Source organism: Apodemus sylvaticus, chromosome 7 (assembly GCF_947179515.1).
Source record: "Apodemus sylvaticus chromosome 7, mApoSyl1.1, whole genome shotgun sequence".
NCBI lineage: Eukaryota > Metazoa > Chordata > Mammalia > Rodentia > Muridae > Apodemus > Apodemus sylvaticus.
The window spans coordinates 120427659-120448026 of NC_067478.1; the positions used below are offsets into that span (position 1 = coordinate 120427659).

At 44.8% G+C, this 20368-nt stretch overlaps 1 protein-coding gene across 1 annotated transcript in view; it reads left to right on the forward strand.

Moving 5' to 3' along the window:
- The window catches only part of Hephl1 (hephaestin like 1), a 62376-nt gene that overhangs the window by 16104 nt on the left and 25904 nt on the right, over positions 1–20368 (forward strand). The window contains exons 3-10 of the mRNA XM_052189730.1: positions 6040–6252; positions 6547–6726; positions 7563–7817; positions 11213–11381; positions 12730–12869; positions 13979–14110; positions 16115–16326; positions 17920–18070. Coding sequence (XP_052045690.1) covers positions 6040–6252; positions 6547–6726; positions 7563–7817; positions 11213–11381; positions 12730–12869; positions 13979–14110; positions 16115–16326; positions 17920–18070 — 1452 coding nt within the window. The remainder of the gene's footprint in view (positions 1–6039; positions 6253–6546; positions 6727–7562; positions 7818–11212; positions 11382–12729; positions 12870–13978; positions 14111–16114; positions 16327–17919; positions 18071–20368) is intronic.

The following is a 20368-nucleotide window of genomic DNA, read 5'->3' on the forward strand; positions in this document are numbered from 1 at the left end:
ACTCTGTGTGGCACAAAGGCAGAGGGGAGCATATTGGAAGGAGGAAGAGATGAGTAGGGGAAGGGGTGGGGGTGGGGGAGTGAGAGGGGGCCAATAAGAACAATGCGCATATGTAAATGTCACAGTGGATCCCATGACATTGTGTGCCAATTTAAAAATAAATAAATTCGTAAGTAAAAAGAGCCATATGAAATGAAATCCTGACATCTCGATGGTAGATGCAGGAGTTTGGAGCCTCATCAACTTCCAATGGGATCTTCAACTTTGTGTCCAACTGTGAGTTTCTCTTGTTAAACCCCAAACATCTTATTCCTTGAGGAAAGCAGCTTTCTTGGTTTCTCTTGCATGGTTTGTTGGTAGTGTGTAAGCCAGAGCTGATGTTGTGCATTGGTTTTGTGTCTTCCTGCCTGGGTGAATGTGCTCATTAGTAAACAGTAGGTTAGCTGTGATTGAAAACGTAGCATCATCATGAATAAAGATGATTTAACTCTTATTTTATTTATTAAGCTGGCAAAAGTTCAGGATGATAGTTAATAATAGTAGTGGCAAGAGTAGACATTCTTGTCTTGTTCTCTGTTTTTGAAAGAAAGCAGTTAGTTAGTTTTTCTTTTAATTACACATGATGTTCACCTTAGTGGACTTTTATTGAATTAAAGAAGAGTCCTTTTTTTTTCTTTTTTCTTTTTGTTTTTTTTTTTTTGAGACAGGGTTTCTCTGTGTAGCCCTGGCTGTCCTGGAACTCACTTTGTAGACCAGGCTGGCTTCAAACTCAGAAATCTGCCTGCCTCTGCCTCTCAAGTGCTGGGATTAAAGGCGTGCACCACCACCGCCCGACAAGAAAGAGTCTTCTATTCATAGATGGCTGAGAGTTTCTCATGGGAGTCCTGGATGACATTAGATACATTTCTGCTTCTTTTGAGGTGACTATGACATTTGCCCCTGAATCCATTTATATGTTGCATTAATTAATTTGCAACTTTGATATCATGAGGGTAAATCTTATTTAGCTGTGAAATACTAAATGTATTAAATGTCAAAATATTGATGTGTTTGATCTGCTAATACTTTGCTAACAATTTTCATGTCTACATGCATATAGAATGTTTTGTTTTCTTGTGATGTCATCATGGACTGATATGTACAGCTTCTGGGAGGCAGCCTTCAGAATCGTTACCCTGGCAAAGCACACGGCTACACACTTTTATCCTTTCTCTTGAGTGCTTGGCTGTGAACTATTCTCCAATACCTAAATCTGGGCTTAAAGTTGTAATAGACTACAACTATGCCTCATTAAAAACTAAATGATGTTATAGGAAGGATAAGGACAGATGCTAGAGGGTAGAAATATAAGAAGATGCTGGGAGTGAAAGACATCGGCACAGATGCTCTGAATGCTCTCAGCACTTTGTTTCTGGCTCAGTGCTTTCAGAAGGATTTGGCAAAATGCTAAGTTCTTCTGTTTCTAGTCCAGTGAAGTTGATTTGCCTTCATTAAGGCAGATTTTAAGGGCACCGCCAGACCAATCACAAGTGCTGATATTAAACCCACCATCTAGAAGTGGTGACGATCAGGGGACACAGAGTTGAGATCTACAACAAAATGCAAGAGCTGTAGAGTGGAGTTTGTAGGGGTCTTGCTTTCTATTTATCATTCAACACTTCACATGGTTGAAAGGTCTTTGAAGACACCCTGAGCGCATTTAAGTTAAACATGTAGTAATACTTTCTCAAATGTAATGTTGACTATAAGTACATAATACTCCTTTTGGACAAATCCCTTAATGTAGTGCATTTTAGAACTGTATGTATTACCTTTTTTTTTGGTATATGGATGTTTTGCCAGCATATATATCTGTGTACCATATACTGACCTGGTATTAGCAAAGGCCAGAAGAGGGCATTAGATTCCTCGGAACTGGAGTTAGGGGCAGTTGTAAGCCGCCACGTCAGAGCTGAGAACTGAACCCAGGTGCTTGGGAGGAACAGCCAGTTCTCTTAACTGCTGAGCCATGTCTCCAGCTTCCGTGTAGAGGTTTTAATACCAGTGTTATTTATTCCTTTGACATACAGTGTTTCAACTGAATTAAGCTTACAAATAACTTTAAAATACTACATATACCATCACTTGGATATTAATTAACACTTGTCCTATTTATAGCTAATATACAAAGAAAATCATATCAGTCTGAGATGCCGACTAAATGATGGCATAAGTATTATTGCTCGCCATTCCAGTGTTGATTTCTCATCTTACTAAGTTTAGAACTCTGTATACAGAACATTTAAACAGCAAGTGCAGCTGTGCAGGGTCCCTGCTAATATCCTGTGGTGTAGGAGCCAGGCGGGCTGTCACAGTGAGAACTCTGGGAGCTATTCCCTCCAGCTTCATACTGGTTTCCAGCAGGATTTCCTCAATGCTGCCATTAGGATTTGAAATGGAGTCCCAAGAGCAGTTCTACCCAGGAGCCCCTGCAGGTCCCCTCTGCAGTTCTATTGCCAGGCCTGAAATACTGTGACCAATCCTGTGCTGTGCTACAGAGGGGTGTGTGTTGTTGTAAGCCATTTGACATGTCTCTACTGGAAACTGGACAGTACAAAAAACATTAACAGGTGTGGATTGTGATCTTTTCTATGTTGTTGTTTGCTTTTATCTTCTCTTGTTTAGCGAGGTGCCAGGCCAAGTCTGCGGTAAAGTACGATCATTATGCTTCATTCAGTTTGGGGTTTTACTTTAAAGACTAGACTAGACTAGACTAGATCTGAGCAGCTTAGTGGCCAGCAAGTCACTGCACAGAGGCTGTGCTTTGGCATCTTGAGGCAGGGGGTCCTGTGCAGTCAGAGGGTCGGACAATGCCCTCCAGATGTTTTCAGCTGCCCCCACTTTCACTTCCTGGTAGGCTCTTTGTCTTTCTCTTTTTACTGTTCCTCTTAAAACACATATATTTATTTTTTTGGTTTTTTTTTTTTGGATTTGTTTTTTTTTTTTTTTATTTGAGACAGGGTTTCTCTGTATAGCCCTGGCTGTCCTGGAACTCACTCTGTAGACCAGGCTGGCCTTGGACTCAGAAATCCACCTGCCTCTGCTTCTCAGAGTGCTGGGATTACAGGTGTGCACCACCACTACCTGGCCTATTTGTTTTATTTTTAAATGTGTGTGTGTGTGTGTGTGTGTGTGTACGCTCAAGTCAGCCGAAAGAAGGTACCAGACCCTCTGGAGCTGGAGTTGCTTAATTGTGAGCTACCCGATGTGGTTGATGGAGACAAAACATGGATCCTCTGCAAAAGTAGCAAGTGCTCTTAACCATTGAGCCACCCTTCCTTGTGTTTTCTCTTTGTATATAGACAGTTTCACTGTCAGTCAGGAACCTGTTTTCTCCAAGCACTGCTCCGACTTCAGGCTAGGACAGACAAATCATTATACTTTCCTCTTGCTCCCCAGATCATTCATTCTAAATAACATTGAAATTTATGTAATGTGGTAGTTTGTATATGCTTGGCCCAGGGAGTGGCACTATTAGGAGATGTAGCCTTGTTGGAGTAGGTGTGTCCCTGTGGGCATGGGATTAAGACCCTCACCCTAGCTACCTGGAAGCCAGTATTCTGCTAGAAGCCTTCAGATGAAGGTATAGAACTCTCAGTTCCTCCTGCACCATGCCTGCCTGGATGCCTCCATGTTCCTGCCTTGATGATACTGGACTGAACCTCTGAACCTGTAAGCCAGCCCCAGTTAAATATTTTCCTTTATGAGACTTGCCTTGGTCATGGTGTCTGTTCACAGCAGTAAAACCCTAAGACATGTAGCAGTGCCCACCATTAAAGACCAAAAAAAATTCTCCATTTACCATGGCTGCAATAGCTGGACCTCATTTGTGACCATTTGGTTCAAACTACCTGTCTTAGTCAGGGTTTTAATGCTGTGACTAGACACCATGACCAATGCAAGTTATATAAAAGACAACATTTAATTGGGGTTGGCTTACAGGTTCAGAGGTTCAGTCCATTGTCATCAAGGCAGAAGCATGGCAGCATCCAGGCAGGCATGGTGCAGGAGGAGCTGAGGGCTCTACATCTTTATCCAAAGGAAGCCAGGAACAGACTGGGCATGCTTAGGTATCTAGGAGGAAGATCTCCAAGCTCATCCGCACAGTGACACACTTGCTCCAACAAGGCCACACCCTCTAATAGTGCCACTCCCTGGGAGGGGCGTATACAAACCTTCACATTACCTCTCTGTGCTTCTGAGGGTGGATGAGACGTGAGACCAGAGCAGCCCGAGTTAGGGAGGCTGCAGTGCCCTGCTCTTGCCCAGTCTGCAGCAGTCACGCACACCAGCGGTGCTAGGAGCCTTATTCAGTTTCCAGACAACTGAAACACGTTTTACCTTTTCCTCGAACTGCTGTGTCCCACCTTGTAGGTGCCTCCAACCTCCCAACTCTATCCCCATCCTGTGAATGAGCAAGACCCTGCACTTGACGCTAAGCATCCCAGCAGCTCCATCTGGATTTGCTGACCTCCTCATCCTCCTTTGATCAGTTCCTATCTTGGTTCTAGGAACCAACTCTGTAGCCTTGAGGTCTTTGCTTAACGACACTTAGTATTTACTGTGAACCAGACACTGCTGGGTGCATAGTAGGTCAGCAATGAGTGACCACACAGTCAGTACCTCCTAGACATTTTTCTAGCTTGGAAGCTGACCAGTGCATGGGACAAGCATCACTTTCCTACTTTTTATTCACACTTAATATTGGATCTCAGATGATTTTCTTCATCTTGAAAACTAGCACCAAGCCTGTCTGTGGGGATCTGGGCCCTCCATTTCAGTGGCAGCCACTAGAAGTTCCCCATCAGAACAAAGTTCATAGAGTGAATTTCAAATCAAAGAATTGTGATTCATACCCATATGTGTTTCATAACCAAAGGAAGAACAGGGATCCCAGTTGAAGCTTCAAGACAAGTCCCACGCCTATGGATCGACGCCCCTCGCATCTGCCTCCCGCGTCTGACCATGTGTAAACCCCCATACATCATACTTACAGGGCTCTGCATAAAGATACCGTAAGGCAATAACATGGAGTCATTCTTTCTTCAACAGACATGTATAGAGCAGCCCTCACAGCAGGCACTGGTATAGATGCTATGGGTACAATGAGTAATAATAAACCCTAGTCTGTGGCTGTTACAGTCTAACATAAAAGCTATAGATAAATCAAGTGCTTACATGCATACACTGTCTGCCTTTTATACATATATCTTAAATGTGAGCATTGTCATGAGTAAGCAGTATGCAATGTTTTTGTGAATAGTTACCATTTGCCAGGCACAGTGACAGGCCCCTTTAGATGTCACATAAGCCCCCATGACTTTATGTAGTAAATATTATCATTTTCATACTTTACAGTCTGAAATTCTTTTTGTAAATTATTCTTAAAGGAGATTGCCAGGCTGTCTAGCTATGACATGATCTAGAGAATCTAATCTCAGTGGCTTTGCTATCCTTGCTTTGAATGCACTTGGAGAACTGACTTAGTTCAGGGGGTTCTGGATTGCTTGCGATAGCTCGTGCTGATTGTGGAAATCCATACAGAACACATTTGAGCTTCACCTCTGTATTTAGGAAAGATTGTGGGATGACGGAGCAGGGAATAGCACTGGAGTTGAGATGAGAAAGAGAACTCTTTTGTTGCTGAGAATAGTTTTAGCTATCCTGGGTTTTTTGTTGTTCCAGATGAATTTGATAATTGCTCTTTCTAACTCTGTGAAGAATTGTGTTGGGATTTGACCAGCCCAGCAGGACCGCCAGCATCTTTACTGGGAGGACTCTGCATTTTCTCACTGAGCTCTCCTGTCTTTGCAGGGTAGATCTCAGCCTTCTAGCTTTACCAGTGAAAGCCAGGTTACTAAGAACTCAGTGGGCTTCACCTCAACCTCGACAGCAAATACATTTAAATTCATTTCTGTTTGATTTCAAAGCTTTGCTCTCTCTACTGTAACATAAAATCTCTGGGTTTAATGTCATCTTTCCTCTCCTTTGCTCTAAAAGGAGCCTTATACCCAGATGGGACGTCTGGAAGGAACAAGGACGATGACATGGTCCCACCTGGCAACAACTACACCTATGTCTGGCCTGTGAGAGAAGAATATGCCCCTGCTCCAGCAGATGCCAACTGCCTGACCTGGGTGTACCACTCGCACATTGACGCCCCTAAGGATATCTGCTCTGGGCTGATTGGACCCCTGCTGGTGTGTAAGGAAGGTAGGCAGTCCCCACCCCCCAAAAGACTCTTTCTAGGTGTGCTGATTCTTAGGAAGTAGCCAGCCCTGTAGCCAGCCCTCTGTGTTCTCAGTGATCCAGACTTCATCTTCGTGACCTTTGTACAGCCCTGCCATTTGCACCAGAGCTGGCTTCCGCTTGCATGTTGTAGGATGCGGGTTACCCTTGATTATCTCTGTCACGTTTACTGAGCACTGCTGGCAGGAGAGGGGACTACCCCTAAGGTTTAGTTTACCTCCAACTGCCTTTTCTTTACACTCTTGATGTTCCTTAAAGGTGTCCTGAACAGATACTCAGGGACGAGGACTGATGTGGACCGAGAGTTTGTTATCATGTTCACTCTTGTGGATGAGAACCAGAGCTGGTACCTGGATGACAACATAAGGCAATTCTGCACTAATCCAAATTCCGTTGACAAGAGTGATGCTGTTTTCCAGAGGAGCAACAAGATGCACGGTGAGTGTGCACCGTGGTACGTAACAGGCTTCTGCACGACGAGTACTTCAGGGAAGCAAGACGCATGGAAACCCGAGACCTTATTCTGCAAGATGTGTGGGCTTGGATGACAGTGATTTGGTATAAGACACAACACACCTTGAATGGCAATGATCTGAGAAAGAAAGGAGAGGCCAGATTCGCAATCTACATTGAGGAGGACGGACAAGACCGTGCTATAGGAAGTAGAAGGGAAACACAGCGTGTATAGTGTATCTTGGACATATCCACTCTGCTTCTCCAAGGAGCTCCATCATACTTCTGTCCCAACATCATACCTTCCTTTTCAACTTTGTCTATTTCTAACATACCGAGTTCAATTAAAGCTTCCTACTGGGCCATGGGCAACCTACCAGTGACCGCACTCCCCGAGCAAAGGGGCTCTCCTTCCCTTGCTATCCACCAACTGCCAGACACACACACGACACTCCTGGCTGCCTATCCTTATCTGTGCAGGGAAGTTCAAGTCCTGTACAAGTACCATGGATGCTGGACGCTCATGAGTGCCTCTGCCACGCCCCATGCAGAAGACAGCATTCCACAGTGCCCCCTGTCCACTCACTCCATCACTCAGTGCTCTCTGAGCCTTTCCAGGGGATGGCTGGTAAAGATGTCCCACTTGGGACTCAGCCCTCAGCATCCCTTATTCTCATCACTTTACACAGTGGGGATCTTTTTTTAGATTGGGGATTGCTGCAGGAAAACATTATAGCAATGACCCACACACGGACTGCCCAGCTTCAGTCCGGTTCCCATCTGCAGGGATGTATCTTCCACTGGTGTGTTTGTGTTTGCAGCCCTCAATGGATTCCTTTTTGGAAACTTGCCCGAGCCTGAGATGTGTGTTGGTGAATCCGTGTCCTGGCACCTGTTTGGGATGGGGAATGAGATAGACATCCATTCCATCTATTTTTATGGTAACACCTTCATCACCAGAGGGCACCGGGCAGATGTTGTCAACCTGTTTCCAGCCACCTTCCTCACAACAGAAATGATAGTAGAGAATCCTGGGAAATGGATGATAACCTGCCAAGTCAGTGACCACCTGCAAGGTAAACTGGATGGAGGGTGATGTGGAGGGGCCTGAGATGGCACCATGCTGGACTGCCAACTCAAGGGTTGGTTCTACCACGGTCACAGGGCCTCTTAAGTAGATTCCCATATGCATCGCATTGACTTAACTATTTAGCATCTGCAAAACACAGTGTGTGTTTAGCATCCTCTATATATGTTTATTATGATGTTCTTTTTTCCCTTTTTTTTATTATTTTCTATATTCTTTGTTTACATTCCAAATGATTTTCCCTTTCCCGGTTCCCCCCTCCCCATAAGTCCCATAAGCCCTCTTCCCTCTGCCCATTCCCCAATCAACCCCCTCCCACTTCTCTGTCCTGGCAATCCCCTACAATGCTGCATCAAGCCTTTCCAGGACCAGGGCCCTCTCCTTCCTTCTTCTTGGGAATGATTTGATATGTGAGTTGTGTCTTGCACACCAGTCAGAATAGCTAAGATTAAAAACTCAGGAGACAGCAGGTATTGGCGAGGATGTGGAGAAAGAGGAACACTCCTCCACTGCTGGTGGGATTATAAGCTGGTACAACCACTCTGGAAATAAGCCTGGCGGTTCCTAAAAAAACTGGGCATGACACTTCTGGAGGACCCTGCTATACCACTCCTGGGCATATACCCAGAGGATTCCCCAGCATGCAAAAAGGACACATGCTCCATTATGTTCATAGCAGCCTTATTTACAATAGCCAGAAGCTGGAAAGAACCCAGATGTCCCTCAATGGAGGAATGGATACAGAAAATGTGGTATATTTACACAATGGAATACTACTCAGCAATTAAAAACAATGAATTCATGAAATTCTTAGGCAAGTGGTTGGAACTGGAAAATATCATCCTAAGTGAGGTAACCCAATCACAAAAGAACACACATGGAATGCAGTCACTGATAAGTGGATATTATGATGTTCTTAAGATTAATTTGAAGCCTTAAAAGAACTTAGAAACTAGTACTTAGACATTTACAAAGTGCACAAAGTGTGTGACATACATTCCCCATGGGTGTGCTACTCACTACTGCAGAGAAGTCTGCAGGGCTCCTGAGGAGTGAGCAGTAACATGAGCCTAGATATGTGGCAAGGAACTGGATGGAAGAAGGGACGAAAGGCCACACAAACTGACTTGAAAAGAAACAATTCTCATTTGACACTGGAAAAGTCTTTGCTAAGGACAGGAGTCAATTCCTCACCCGAGCCTTGAATTTCCCTTCATTCATCTTTTAGTTCTTGGGCCAGTTTAGCTCAGCGCCACCACTTCTCTGTTGGAACATTCTTTATACCGAGACAAAAGTCTGTTAGCGTACTCTTTGCTCAGCAGAGGTGGGCTTTGCAAAGAAACAACAGCTGCCTTATGCGCCTGCTGGATCTCTTGGTCTTGGTTATCTGGGACAACCCCAAATAACTCTTCACTTGACATGAGATTGGTGAAGGAAGGGTGATGGGGGAGAGTGGGAAGGTAGATGGACCTTGCCGGAAGGGATTTAAATGGCTGGGCTGAGAAGGTGAAGGGCATCTGCAGGCAGGTGCGGTCTCGGCACCTCAGGCACACTTCTGCTGTACCGTGGTCAGTGCAGTGGCCTGAGATGATCAACATACACATGCATACGCAGAATGTACCCGGTGGGGACGCTGGGACCCGTGCACCAGCTGAGGAGCAGCAGCAGAGCTGTACTGTACACCGAAGTCTGCTCTTAGATGGTAAAAACAGGAAGAGAAAAAAGACGCCAGTGGTAGAGACCCAGAAGGATAATGTCTGCTTAAATGTGGACACTACTACTAAACACAGATGCCAACAGGTGGGAGTCCTGGTAGTCAGGGCACATTGATAACATTTCTTTGTTCCTATTACCCTTCTGCAGTTAACCCTTTTGTCAGTCAGCTGGGTTATTCCAACTAAACTCAGCCCAGTTAATGCATTTTGGACACTAGTATGGAAAGACCAAATTCTTTTTAGATTTATTTACTTTATTTTCATGTACATGAGTGTTTGCCTGCATGTATATCTATGCAATGTATGTGTGTCTTGTGCCCACAGAGATCAGAAGGGGTGACCATATCCTCTGGAATCAGAGTTGTATATGGTTGTGAACCTCCATGGTGGTGAGAATTGAAGCTGACTCCTTTGCAAGAACAGCTAGTACTCTTAACTGTGGAGACATCTCTCCCGTCCCCAGGGTCCTATTCTAAATGTAGCACACACTCTTAAATTTGGGAATAAACTTTCTGATGTAGGAATCCAAAGTCCAGATTTAAATCAAGACAACAGCAGCTTTTGAAGCAAATATGGCAACTTGGTTTGGCTAGTAGTTGTAGACATAAGTGGATATTTATACATTGACCAATATAAAAATATCGAATTGCCCATACTCTTTATATTATAAAGCTATAAATTATTATAAAACTATACATGTGTACAATTTTATTTTTCAAAAAGGTTTATTCATATTTTATGTGTATGAGTAGTTGCCCGCATGTATGTCTATAAATCATGTGTGTAAAATACTCATGGCAGTCAGAAGAGGGAGTTGGATCCCTCACAACTGGCGTTACAGACAGTTGTGAGCTACCAGGTGGGTCTGGAACCAAACCTAGGTCTATTGTAATAGCAGCAAGTGCTCTTAATCACTAAGCCATGTCTCCAACTCTGTAATTTGATTTTTTTTAAAACCAACAGTCCCATCTAGAGATATTGCTATGCTTTCTGAGATGATACTAGTCTCATTTTTCTACTCACTAAAGTATATCAGCGGTGTTTCCTTGTGAGTGAGTAGAGAGACTTTATCGGTGTTGGTGCCTCCAACGTCACAGCAAGATGACCACTGATGCCCCTGTACTGCTTAGCACTTCTGCTTGCTCTCCAGTTTGTTATAACAATTTACAGATGTGTCTTCTCCTGACTTGGAATTCCTGTATCAGACTTGGGTTGTTTTTTAAGCTTCAGACCCACATTGCTTGATTTCCTACCAGCATTGTTACTTCTCCGCCCATAGCGGAGACGTCTGCCTTCCATCTGCCTGACAACCCTGGGACTCTTAAATTGTTTCTCTGCTGCCGGTGAACAATGACCCCGCATAATTGCAATTAAGAGAGAACTTTTCCATTTGTTTACTGGCTGGTGCCATTTCTTTTCTCAACAACCCATTTCTGTACCCTACCCATTTTCTATTGGGGATTTTTTTAATGTTTACAATTATTAACTTTAAATTTTAAAATAGTTATTGCATGTAAATATATTAACTCTCTCCTATTTACCCTTTCTTGCTAAATTTGTTTATCATCCATTTTTCTACCTAAGTTTCAAATGCTGATGAGGTCAAACCTGCCCCATTTCTCCTGGGTATTTTATCCATGCCTTGGCTTTGTGTCTTTTCCCTCTGCAGCCGGAATGCTGGGACAGTACAACGTGGGCAACTGTAGGGGTAATGCTCCTCACCCAAAGGTGCGGGGTCAACAGAGGCGCTACTTCATAGCGGCTGAAAAAGTCCTCTGGGATTACGGTCCCCAAGGTTACAATAAGTTCACTGGATTTTCCCTGAATACATCGGGCAGGTAAGAACTCTTCTGGTGTTTTTAAGTCCATCTCCAGAGCAGTGTGCAGCTTTTCCCTGTGATCTCACTGGGTCCCAGATGGCCGACATCATGATGTCCGAGTTGCTACAATTCTTACTGTAGAGACAGCTGAGAACATTCATTCACTCACTCAGTCACCACTCATTCAGTTAATGTATGCATTCACTGACAGATTCATTCATTCACTGATTCACTAATCCATTCATTAGTCTTTCATCCGACTCACTTCCTCACTCCCATTCATTCATGGATCCACTAACTTATTCATAATCATTCACTCATTCACTAACTCACTCATTCATTCCCTTGGTTGTATTTTTGTTTTGTTTTTGATCATACATTTCCTTAGCACCTCCTGTGTGCGAATGGTGGTGAGGGCCATCTGAAGCACTGAGTATAGACTGCCCATGTGGGACAGCATCAGAGAGGGAACAAAGCAGCACTCTGTATGGAGATAAGCATATATATATACATTCATATATATATATACATATATATACATATACATATACATACATATATATATACATACATATATATATATATGTAGTTTGCCTCTACAAGCCTGGTGCCTGTGGAGGCCCGAAGATGGTGTCAGATCCCCTGGAACTGGAGTTGCAGATAGTTGAGAGTCACCATGTGGGTGGTGGGAACCAAACCTGAGTCCTCTGGGAGAGCAGACAGTACTTCTAACCACTTCTCAAATTGATTTTTTTTTTAAAAGTGGCTATGAACTTGTGACTTACAGAGTTGTGGGTGTGACATCTTGCCTACACTAAGAGCACAGAGCGCTCATGAATCAGAAGCAGTATTGTTGTACTTCGCAATTCTGAGATTAGGCATATAGTTTATAGACAACTGTCCATGGCTTAAACCATTTGATTAATTAGACATCATGCCTCAATCTCCATTTCTTATTCATGTCAGGTATAAAAGAGTTTATTATATGCAAAGTCTAGTCACTGGCTTCAGCGAGAGCCACAGGGATGTTTGCTCTACAGAGAAACCAGATGGCTCTATTGCTTTATAGGACACTGCTCTGGAACCACGTTGTTGGTAAATGAGGATTTTCCTGTGACTTCTTTGGTTGAGGGGCTCCTGGGGAATGAGGTGCAAAGGTGAAGAGGGAAATGGGCTTGAGAACCAGCTCTAGGCTGCGGTGATCCCTAGGCTGTGCTGTCGGTGATCCCTCGGTGTTGTGCTGGGGCCTGTGCAGGCTTTGCTGGGGAGGGGGTGGTGATTGGGACAGATATAGAGTGCAGTCCGTGAGGACTGCATCTGGGAGATGAGTTTGGATGTCTTCTCAGATTCCCACGTCTTTCCACAGTGACTCTGCAGTGTACTTCACACAAGCTGACAACAGAATAGGAGGAAAATATTGGAAGGCTCGGTACACGGAGTATGTTGATGCCACTTTCAGTAGAAGAAAGATGCCCTCTGATTCAGAAGCCCATCTTGGAATCCTCGGTACATGCATCCTGATGTTTTGAAGGGGGCGTGGTCAGCTGGGACCAGACATCTCTGCATGGTGACTCTCCTGTTCGCTCTGCATGGTGACTCTCCTGTTTGCTCTGCATGGTGACTCTCCTGTTTGCTCTGCAGGGTGACTCTCCTGCTCGCTCTGCAGGGGTGACTCTCCTGCTCACTCTGCAGGGGTGACTCTCCTGCTCGCTCTGCAGGGGTGACTCTCCTGCTCACTCTGCAGGGGTGACTCTCCTGTTCGCTCTGCAGGGGTGACTCTCCTGCTCACTCTGCAGGGGTGACTCTCCTGCTCACTCTGCAGGGGTGACTCTCCTGCTCACTCTGCAGGGGTGACTCTCCTGCTCGCTCTGCAGGGGTGACTCTCCTGCTCACTCTGCAGGGGTGACTCTCCTGCTCACTCTGCAGGGGTGACTCTCCTGCTCGCTCTGCAGGGGTGACTCTCCTGTTCGCTCTGCAGGGTGACTCTCCTGCTCGCTCTGCAGGGGTGACTCTCCTGTTCACTCTGCTGGGTGACTCTCCTGCTCGCTCTGCAGGGGTGACTCTCCTGCTCACTCTGCAGGGGTGACTCTCCTGCTCACTCTGCAGGGGTGACTCTCCTGTTAGCTCTGCATGGTGACTCTTCTGTTCGCTCTGCAGGGTGACTCTCCTGTTTGCTCTGCTAGATGACTCTCCTGCTCGCTCTGCATGGTGACTCTCCTGTTCGCTCTGCATGGTGACTCTCCTGTTCGCTCTGCAGGGGTGACTCTCCTGTTCGCTCTGCATGGTGACTCTCCTGCTTGCTCTGCACGGTGACTCTCCTGCTCGCTCTGCAGCTCTGCTGGGTGACTCTCCTGCTCGCTCTGCAGGGGTGACTCTCCTGCTCACTCTGCAGGGGTGACTCTCCTGCTCACTCTGCAGGGGTGACTCTCCTGCTCACTCTGCAGGGGTGACTCTCCTGCTCACTCTGCAGGGGTGACTCTCCTGTTTGCTCTGCAGGGGTGACTCTCCTGTTTGCTCTGCAGGGGTGACTCTCCTGCTCGCTCTGCAGGGGTGACTCTCCTGCTCCCTCTGATTTACTTCTTCATCTCCTCTCTTCCTCTTCTCTTGCTCCCCAGGTCCAGTCATCAAGGCAGAGGTGGGTGACACCCTGCTAGTGACCTTTGCCAACAAAGCTGACAAGGTCTACAGCATTTTACCCCATGGCGTGTTCTATGACAAGGCATCGGATGCAGGTCCAAATGTAGATGGTAAGCCTCAACCCAGGTTCCTAAGGAAATAATGCGAGAGAGGAAAGGATTAACAAAGAGACAGAGGTACCAGGATGATGTCTCAGTGGGTAGATGCTTGCTGTGCAAGCATGAGGGCCTACGGTTGGACCCCCAGTGCCCATGTGAAAGTGTGTGTGTGTGTGTGTGTGTGTGTGTGTGTAGGGGTGTGTGTGAAAGGAAGATACCTGAAGCTCATTGGGTGGCCAGTGTATAAATCAGTGAACTACATGTTCAGTGACCCAGTCTCAAAAAATAGGGTGGAGAATAATCGAGAAAGATGTCCAAAGTTGACTTCTGACCTCTCAATGAATGCGCCCACACGTGTATCCCACATATGAGCAAATATATTCACCATACACACAAGAAGGAGTAAGTTTGGTTCAAGTCTCTTCCCAATTTTAAATTATATGACTGTGGTTCTTCCTGCCCGTCGATTACAGGTTATAACGACACCCTCACAGGGCTGTGCGCAGGACTGAGCTGAAAGCATCCAGGCTCAGTCTGTAAGCCGACAGTCATCTCTTAGGAAATGTTAGTTTCTTGCCTTTCCCTCGGTGACAGAAAGACTGATTCCACAATCTCGTCCAATTCTCCGACATGGAGAGCGTGTCCGCCTCAATGTGGCACAGGATTCTGCTGGTGAGACGAGACCTGAGGCTAAAATCTGAACTCACTATTTAGTTGATAAAAACATGTCACATGTGTCCTCTGCCTGTATCCACCAGCAGATATTTATTGAAAGTCAGTATTGTGAGCTTGTATCTACAGCCTCTGCCCCTCACAGAGCGGGTAGCACAGCCTCTCTGCACACACACACACACACACACACACACACACACACACGAGGCGGCCGGAAGAGCCTTCCATTTGGTGATGCTGCTCATAGGCGACTCCATGTGTGTTTGTGCATGTGTGTGAGCGGCACATGCCCCACGTCTGCACTGGACATGGCGGCCACGGGATCAAGAATGGGGCAGGCCCGGTGAGCGAGAGCTTTATAGTGATGCTGCAGGTTGGAGCAGAACAGAGGAGGGAGATGCTCCCGGACCCAGCCTGTCTCCTGTGCTCATTGCATCCCTGCCTGCCTTCCTCAACCCCAGCTCAAGATGCTCAGAGTCCTGGGCTAGGAGGGGCAGCTCACAGCTAACACCAGAGACAGAGAGACGATAAGGATCTTTACATTTTCCACTTTGCTAGTCCGGAAACTCACTGGGAAACTTTTTGAAGAGCGTAAGTCAGATGCAGAGCCTCTGCCAAGCCAGAGAGGTCAGAGCTGCCTGTTCGCAGATCCTGAGACCCTTGCGCACACGCTCTTGTTTTTGTCATTTGGTTTAATTGCTAAACTTGCATACTGCCCCTGCATATTTTAAGCTTGTTAAAGAAAGGGCTCTGTTTTAACAATTTATTTTTAAATTCTTACTCATGTGTGTTTGTGCATTATGTGTGCAGTACATGCATCCCTACTGAGAACAGAGGAGGGCTTCGAACCTCCTGCAGCTGGAGTTATGGGCAGTTGGGAGCCACCTGACACAGGTGTTGGGAATTGACCTCAGGTCCTCTGCAAGAGCCTAATGCCTAATGCTGCTGACTCCTCTTTCCAGCCCCCAAGGATAGGATTCTTGCTTAACTTTTCGAGGTGTCTTCTGCAGGACTGAGTATGATATATTTCACATAGAAGACATTTGGTGGTATCTTACAGATTTGTATTTAATCGTGTGAATGGAATACTGTAATTCTCTTAGTATCAGCTAAACATGGCATGAATACAATATAGGATATAATTTGCAAGGAAGAAAACACTTCAGTTTTAACTTCTATCTCATAAAATACCATCTGAGGTCCAGGGCATCTCAGGATAGAATTTGTAAGGAAAACAGCATTTGTTTTGTGAAATGTCTCATCAGAAAGAGCTGCAGGGGCTGGGCCTGGCCTGGCTAGCTTCATGTTCTCGGTCATGTGAAACCGTTTCATTTATATCCTCAGGATTTCTGAAGCCAGGGGCTCACGTCAAGCCAGGCGAAACCTTCACCTACAGGTGGACGGTGCCGGAAAGCGTCAGTCCGACAGATGAAGACCCCCCGTGCCTGACCTATCTTTACTTCTCAGCGGTCCAGCCAATCAAGGACACTAGTGCTGGGCTTGTGGGACCTCTGTTGGTCTGCAAAAGGGGCACGCTCAACGCTGACGGGACACAGGTAGGCCACCATTGTCACCACACTCTTTCCAGGGTTGTAGGTTGGAGGGCCCAGCAGTGTGGCTGGAGATTAAGCAGCGACAGCCACTAACAAAACAGTGTCTCTTTCTTCTGCAACTGACTTCTATGGCTCTTTCTAAGATTCTGACCTATATCTTACCATTTCTGCTTGTGGTGTCATTGGTATGCGGTTGGCTTTCTCACCTGTATGTTGCCTTGATTCTGGAAACTTGAAAGTTTCCTGTCTGGGTATGTGATTGGATCTTTTTTGCTGAGTGAGGTTTCTCAGACTTGGGCACATCCATGAACGCTTTCAGCATCTGCATGTGTAATGCAGTGAGCACGCGCCCTGTGCCTCGACAGCAAGAGAAGGCAGTCAGCACGCGCTTTGCATTTTAAAGGTGGAGAAACCGAGACTCAGAGCCACTGAGTGAGACTCAAGGAACTATTCCTAGTAAGTTTGAAGGCCACCAGGACATAGGACTTGGAATCTAGGCCTTCCTCTCCCCAGTACACTAACCTACCTGCTCCTCACTGTGTTGGCAAAACCTGAGCCAAAAAGGCCAAGGGCCCAGAACTATTTTTCTCATTTTCATTTTTCATGTTGTATCTGCTCAATGAAAACTGAGTGGAAAATTAGAAATGAAAAACTCAATAAAAAATTAGAGTTTGCAGAAGACGTTGCTAAGCTGAATACTGTTCATAGGGAGACTACTTAGTCAAAATTCATGAAAATAGACAGGAAACCTCAAACAAGCAAAAATCCACAGCTAAGTATCTGATAGTTAATAGACAGACAATAAACATTTGCCCTCAGATAAAGCCACTAGTGTAAAATGTGCCTTAGAGTGTATGTCAGTCTTTCTGTAGACTGAAACCTGCTCAGGGTCCTTCTGGGAAGGTGGAGAGAAGGAGAGGCTTAGAGAAGAGGTTTTCTTTCCAGTCAGTTGTCACTGTCTCTCCCAGAGGTGAAGGGGTGTCATAGGGTATAATCAGGTGACATAAGGTTGATTTCTGACCATTGTTGCCTACACATAACCATTAAACTCCCAAATTCCGCCTTCCATCTCTTCTTCCCTCTTTTTCCCTTTTCCCTTCCTCCACTTCTTCCTTCTTCCTCTTCTCACTCCCTCTCACTCCCTCTCACTCTCTCTTTCTCTTTTTCTCAACACACAATGACAGAAATGTGTAGAATACAGGAAGAGCAGGTGGGTAGGGCGGGGCCACTGAGCCTACATCATATCATTGAGAGAGGCAATAGGAGAACATTGCTAAAGAGCCCTGTGAGTCAAGTAACAGCAGAGAGAGAGAGAGAGAGAGAGAGAGAGAGAGAGAGAGAGAGAGAGAGAGAGAGAAAGAGAGAGAGAGGGAGAGAGAGAGAGGGAGAGAGAGAGAGAGAGAGAGAGAGAGAGAGAGAGAGAGTACACAGAGGGTGGCATGGATAGCAGGCATGCGAGAGACATGTGGATAGGGGACAGGCCACACTCAGCATCCTGATTTATGAAATGATCATAACATTGATGATCCATTCTGATGAATTTTAGAACTAATTCGAGCTGTATGTTGTATGCCTTTGTTTCTTCATTTTCTTTAGAAAGGAATAGACAAGGAATTTTACCTCCTGTTCACCGTCTTTGATGAGAATTTCAGCAGCTATCTTGATGAAAACATCCAGAAGTTTGCTTGGCATCCCTTCAGTGTTGACAAAGAAGACAAGGAGTTTGTGAAATCCAACCGGATGCATGGTACGAGAGGCCGGGCTGCAGTTGGGAAATGCACCTGAGCCTGCCTCATTTTGGTGACTTTGTTATTGCTCCTGGTCAGGAGGTGAATCCTTTCCTACCTTCAGATCCATGAGCTCCCAGAGATACTGTGAACCTGACACTTCTAACACATCATGCCATCTGTACACAAAGCTAGACAGAATTTAAAGAGGCAAAGAACGCAGAAGATCCAAAGTATAGAAAATGACTGACAAAGTCCCATATCCAGTCTGATAACTGGAGATCATGGAGAATGATCACTCACACACCTAAGTATACCTAAGCAATTACAATGTGCACCTGCTGCAAGGATTAATTTGCCAAACACAAGTGGTTCCCACGTCATCTTAATTTGGAATTAATGGCATAATGGCAAGCCACCCAGTGATTGCCTGTGACTAGCACGGGAGTTTATTGGTTTCAGCCATGTTGCCTAATGTAACGAGGGAGCAAGCTAGAGGCCAAACACCAGAAAGCAAGGAGCAAGTAGCTGCCCAGCCAGCTGACATACTGGAACATTTCAGTGGACGCATGTGAGGCTATGAGGCCTCTCAATTCAGTCCCAAGCAAAATATTTGCTTATTACCCTTAAAACAATACAGAAGAATGCATAAATAGGCTCCCAAATCCCTCCCTACTTCAGGAAGTTCCCAAAGTCCAAGGTTACAAAAACCCTCAGTAACCAGGTCACAAACTCCCATGATTCCCAGTACTGAGGTCTAACACAGACCCTCCATGGACCTGTGGAATTCAGGGAACAATGACCTTTGGTGTCAGCTTTCAGGAGAGCTTTGCTGTAACTAAACTAGGTCTTAGTTCCAGTCTTGTTTGCATGACAAGGAAGGAAGAAAAACCAAAAGACTAAGGATAAAGGTCTTTGTCTGTTGCTCTACCATGGGCTGTGTGTATTCAAATGGTATTTATGAATGAGTGAATGAATGAAAGTTCTAGAAATGGAAGCATTAAACACATGTTTAGAGTCAGAAAAGATTCTCTTCAAACTCAGTCAAGTGTGATAATATTCTTTCAAATTCTGTAGACAAGATTTATAGTTTACTGGTAATAAATATTATCAGTATATCTTTATTTCTTCCTTGGCCAAGTTAATGTTGAGAAAATGTTGTTCAGTTTCTATATGTATGTGGGCTTTCTGTTGTTTTTGTTGTTATTGAAGACCAGCTTTAATCCATGGTGATCTGATAGGGTGCATGGGATTATTTCAGTCTTCTTATATCTGTTGAGGTCTGTTTTGTGACCCAGAATATGGTCAGTTTTGGAGAAGGTACCATGAGGTGCTGAGAAGAAGATATATTTTTTGTTTTAGAATAAAATGTTCCATAGATATCTGTTAAGTCCATTTGGTTCATAACTTCTGTTAGTTTCACTGTCTCTGTTTAGTTTGTTTCCATGATTTGTCTGTTTATGAGAGTGGGGTGTTCAAGTCTCCCACTATTATTGTGTGAGGTGAAATGTGTGCTTTGAACTTTAGTAAAGTTTCTTTTATGGATGTGGGTACCCTTGTATTTGGAGCATAGATGTTCAAAATTGAGAGTTCTTCTTGGTAGATTTTTCCTTTGATGAATATTTTATTATTTTAGGTTAAAAGTCGATTTTATTTGATATTAGAATGGCTGCCACAGCTTTTTTCTTGGGGCCATTTGGTTGGAAAATTGTTTTCCATCCTTTTACTCTGAGAAAGTGTCTGTTTTCATCCCTGAGGTGAGTTTCCTGTATGCAGCAAAATGTTCAGTCCTGCTTATGTATCCAGTCTGTTAGTCTATGTCTTTTTATTGGAGAATTAAGTCCATTGGTATTAAGAGATTTTAAGGAAAAGTGATGTTGCTTCCTGTTATTTTTGTTATTAGAGGTGGAGTTATGTTTATGTGACTATCTTCTTATTGGTTTGTTAAAAGAAGATTATTTTCTTGGCATTTTCTAGCGTGTAGCTTCCCTCCTTTTGTTGGTGTTTTCCATTCATTATCCTTTGAAGGGCTGGATTTGTGGAAAGATATTGTTTGAATTTTTTTTGTCTTGGAATGCCTTGGTTTCTCCATCTATGTCAAATGAGAGTTTTGCTGGGTATAGTAGTAGCCTGGGCTGACATTTGCATTCTCTTAGGGTCTGTATGACATCTGCCCAGGATCTTCTGGCTTTCATAGTCTCTGGTGAGAAGTCTGGTGTAGTTCTGATGGGTCTGCCTTTATATGTTACTTGACCTTTTTTCCTTACTGCTTTTTAATATTCTTTCTTTGTTTTGTGCATTTGGTGTTTTGATTATTG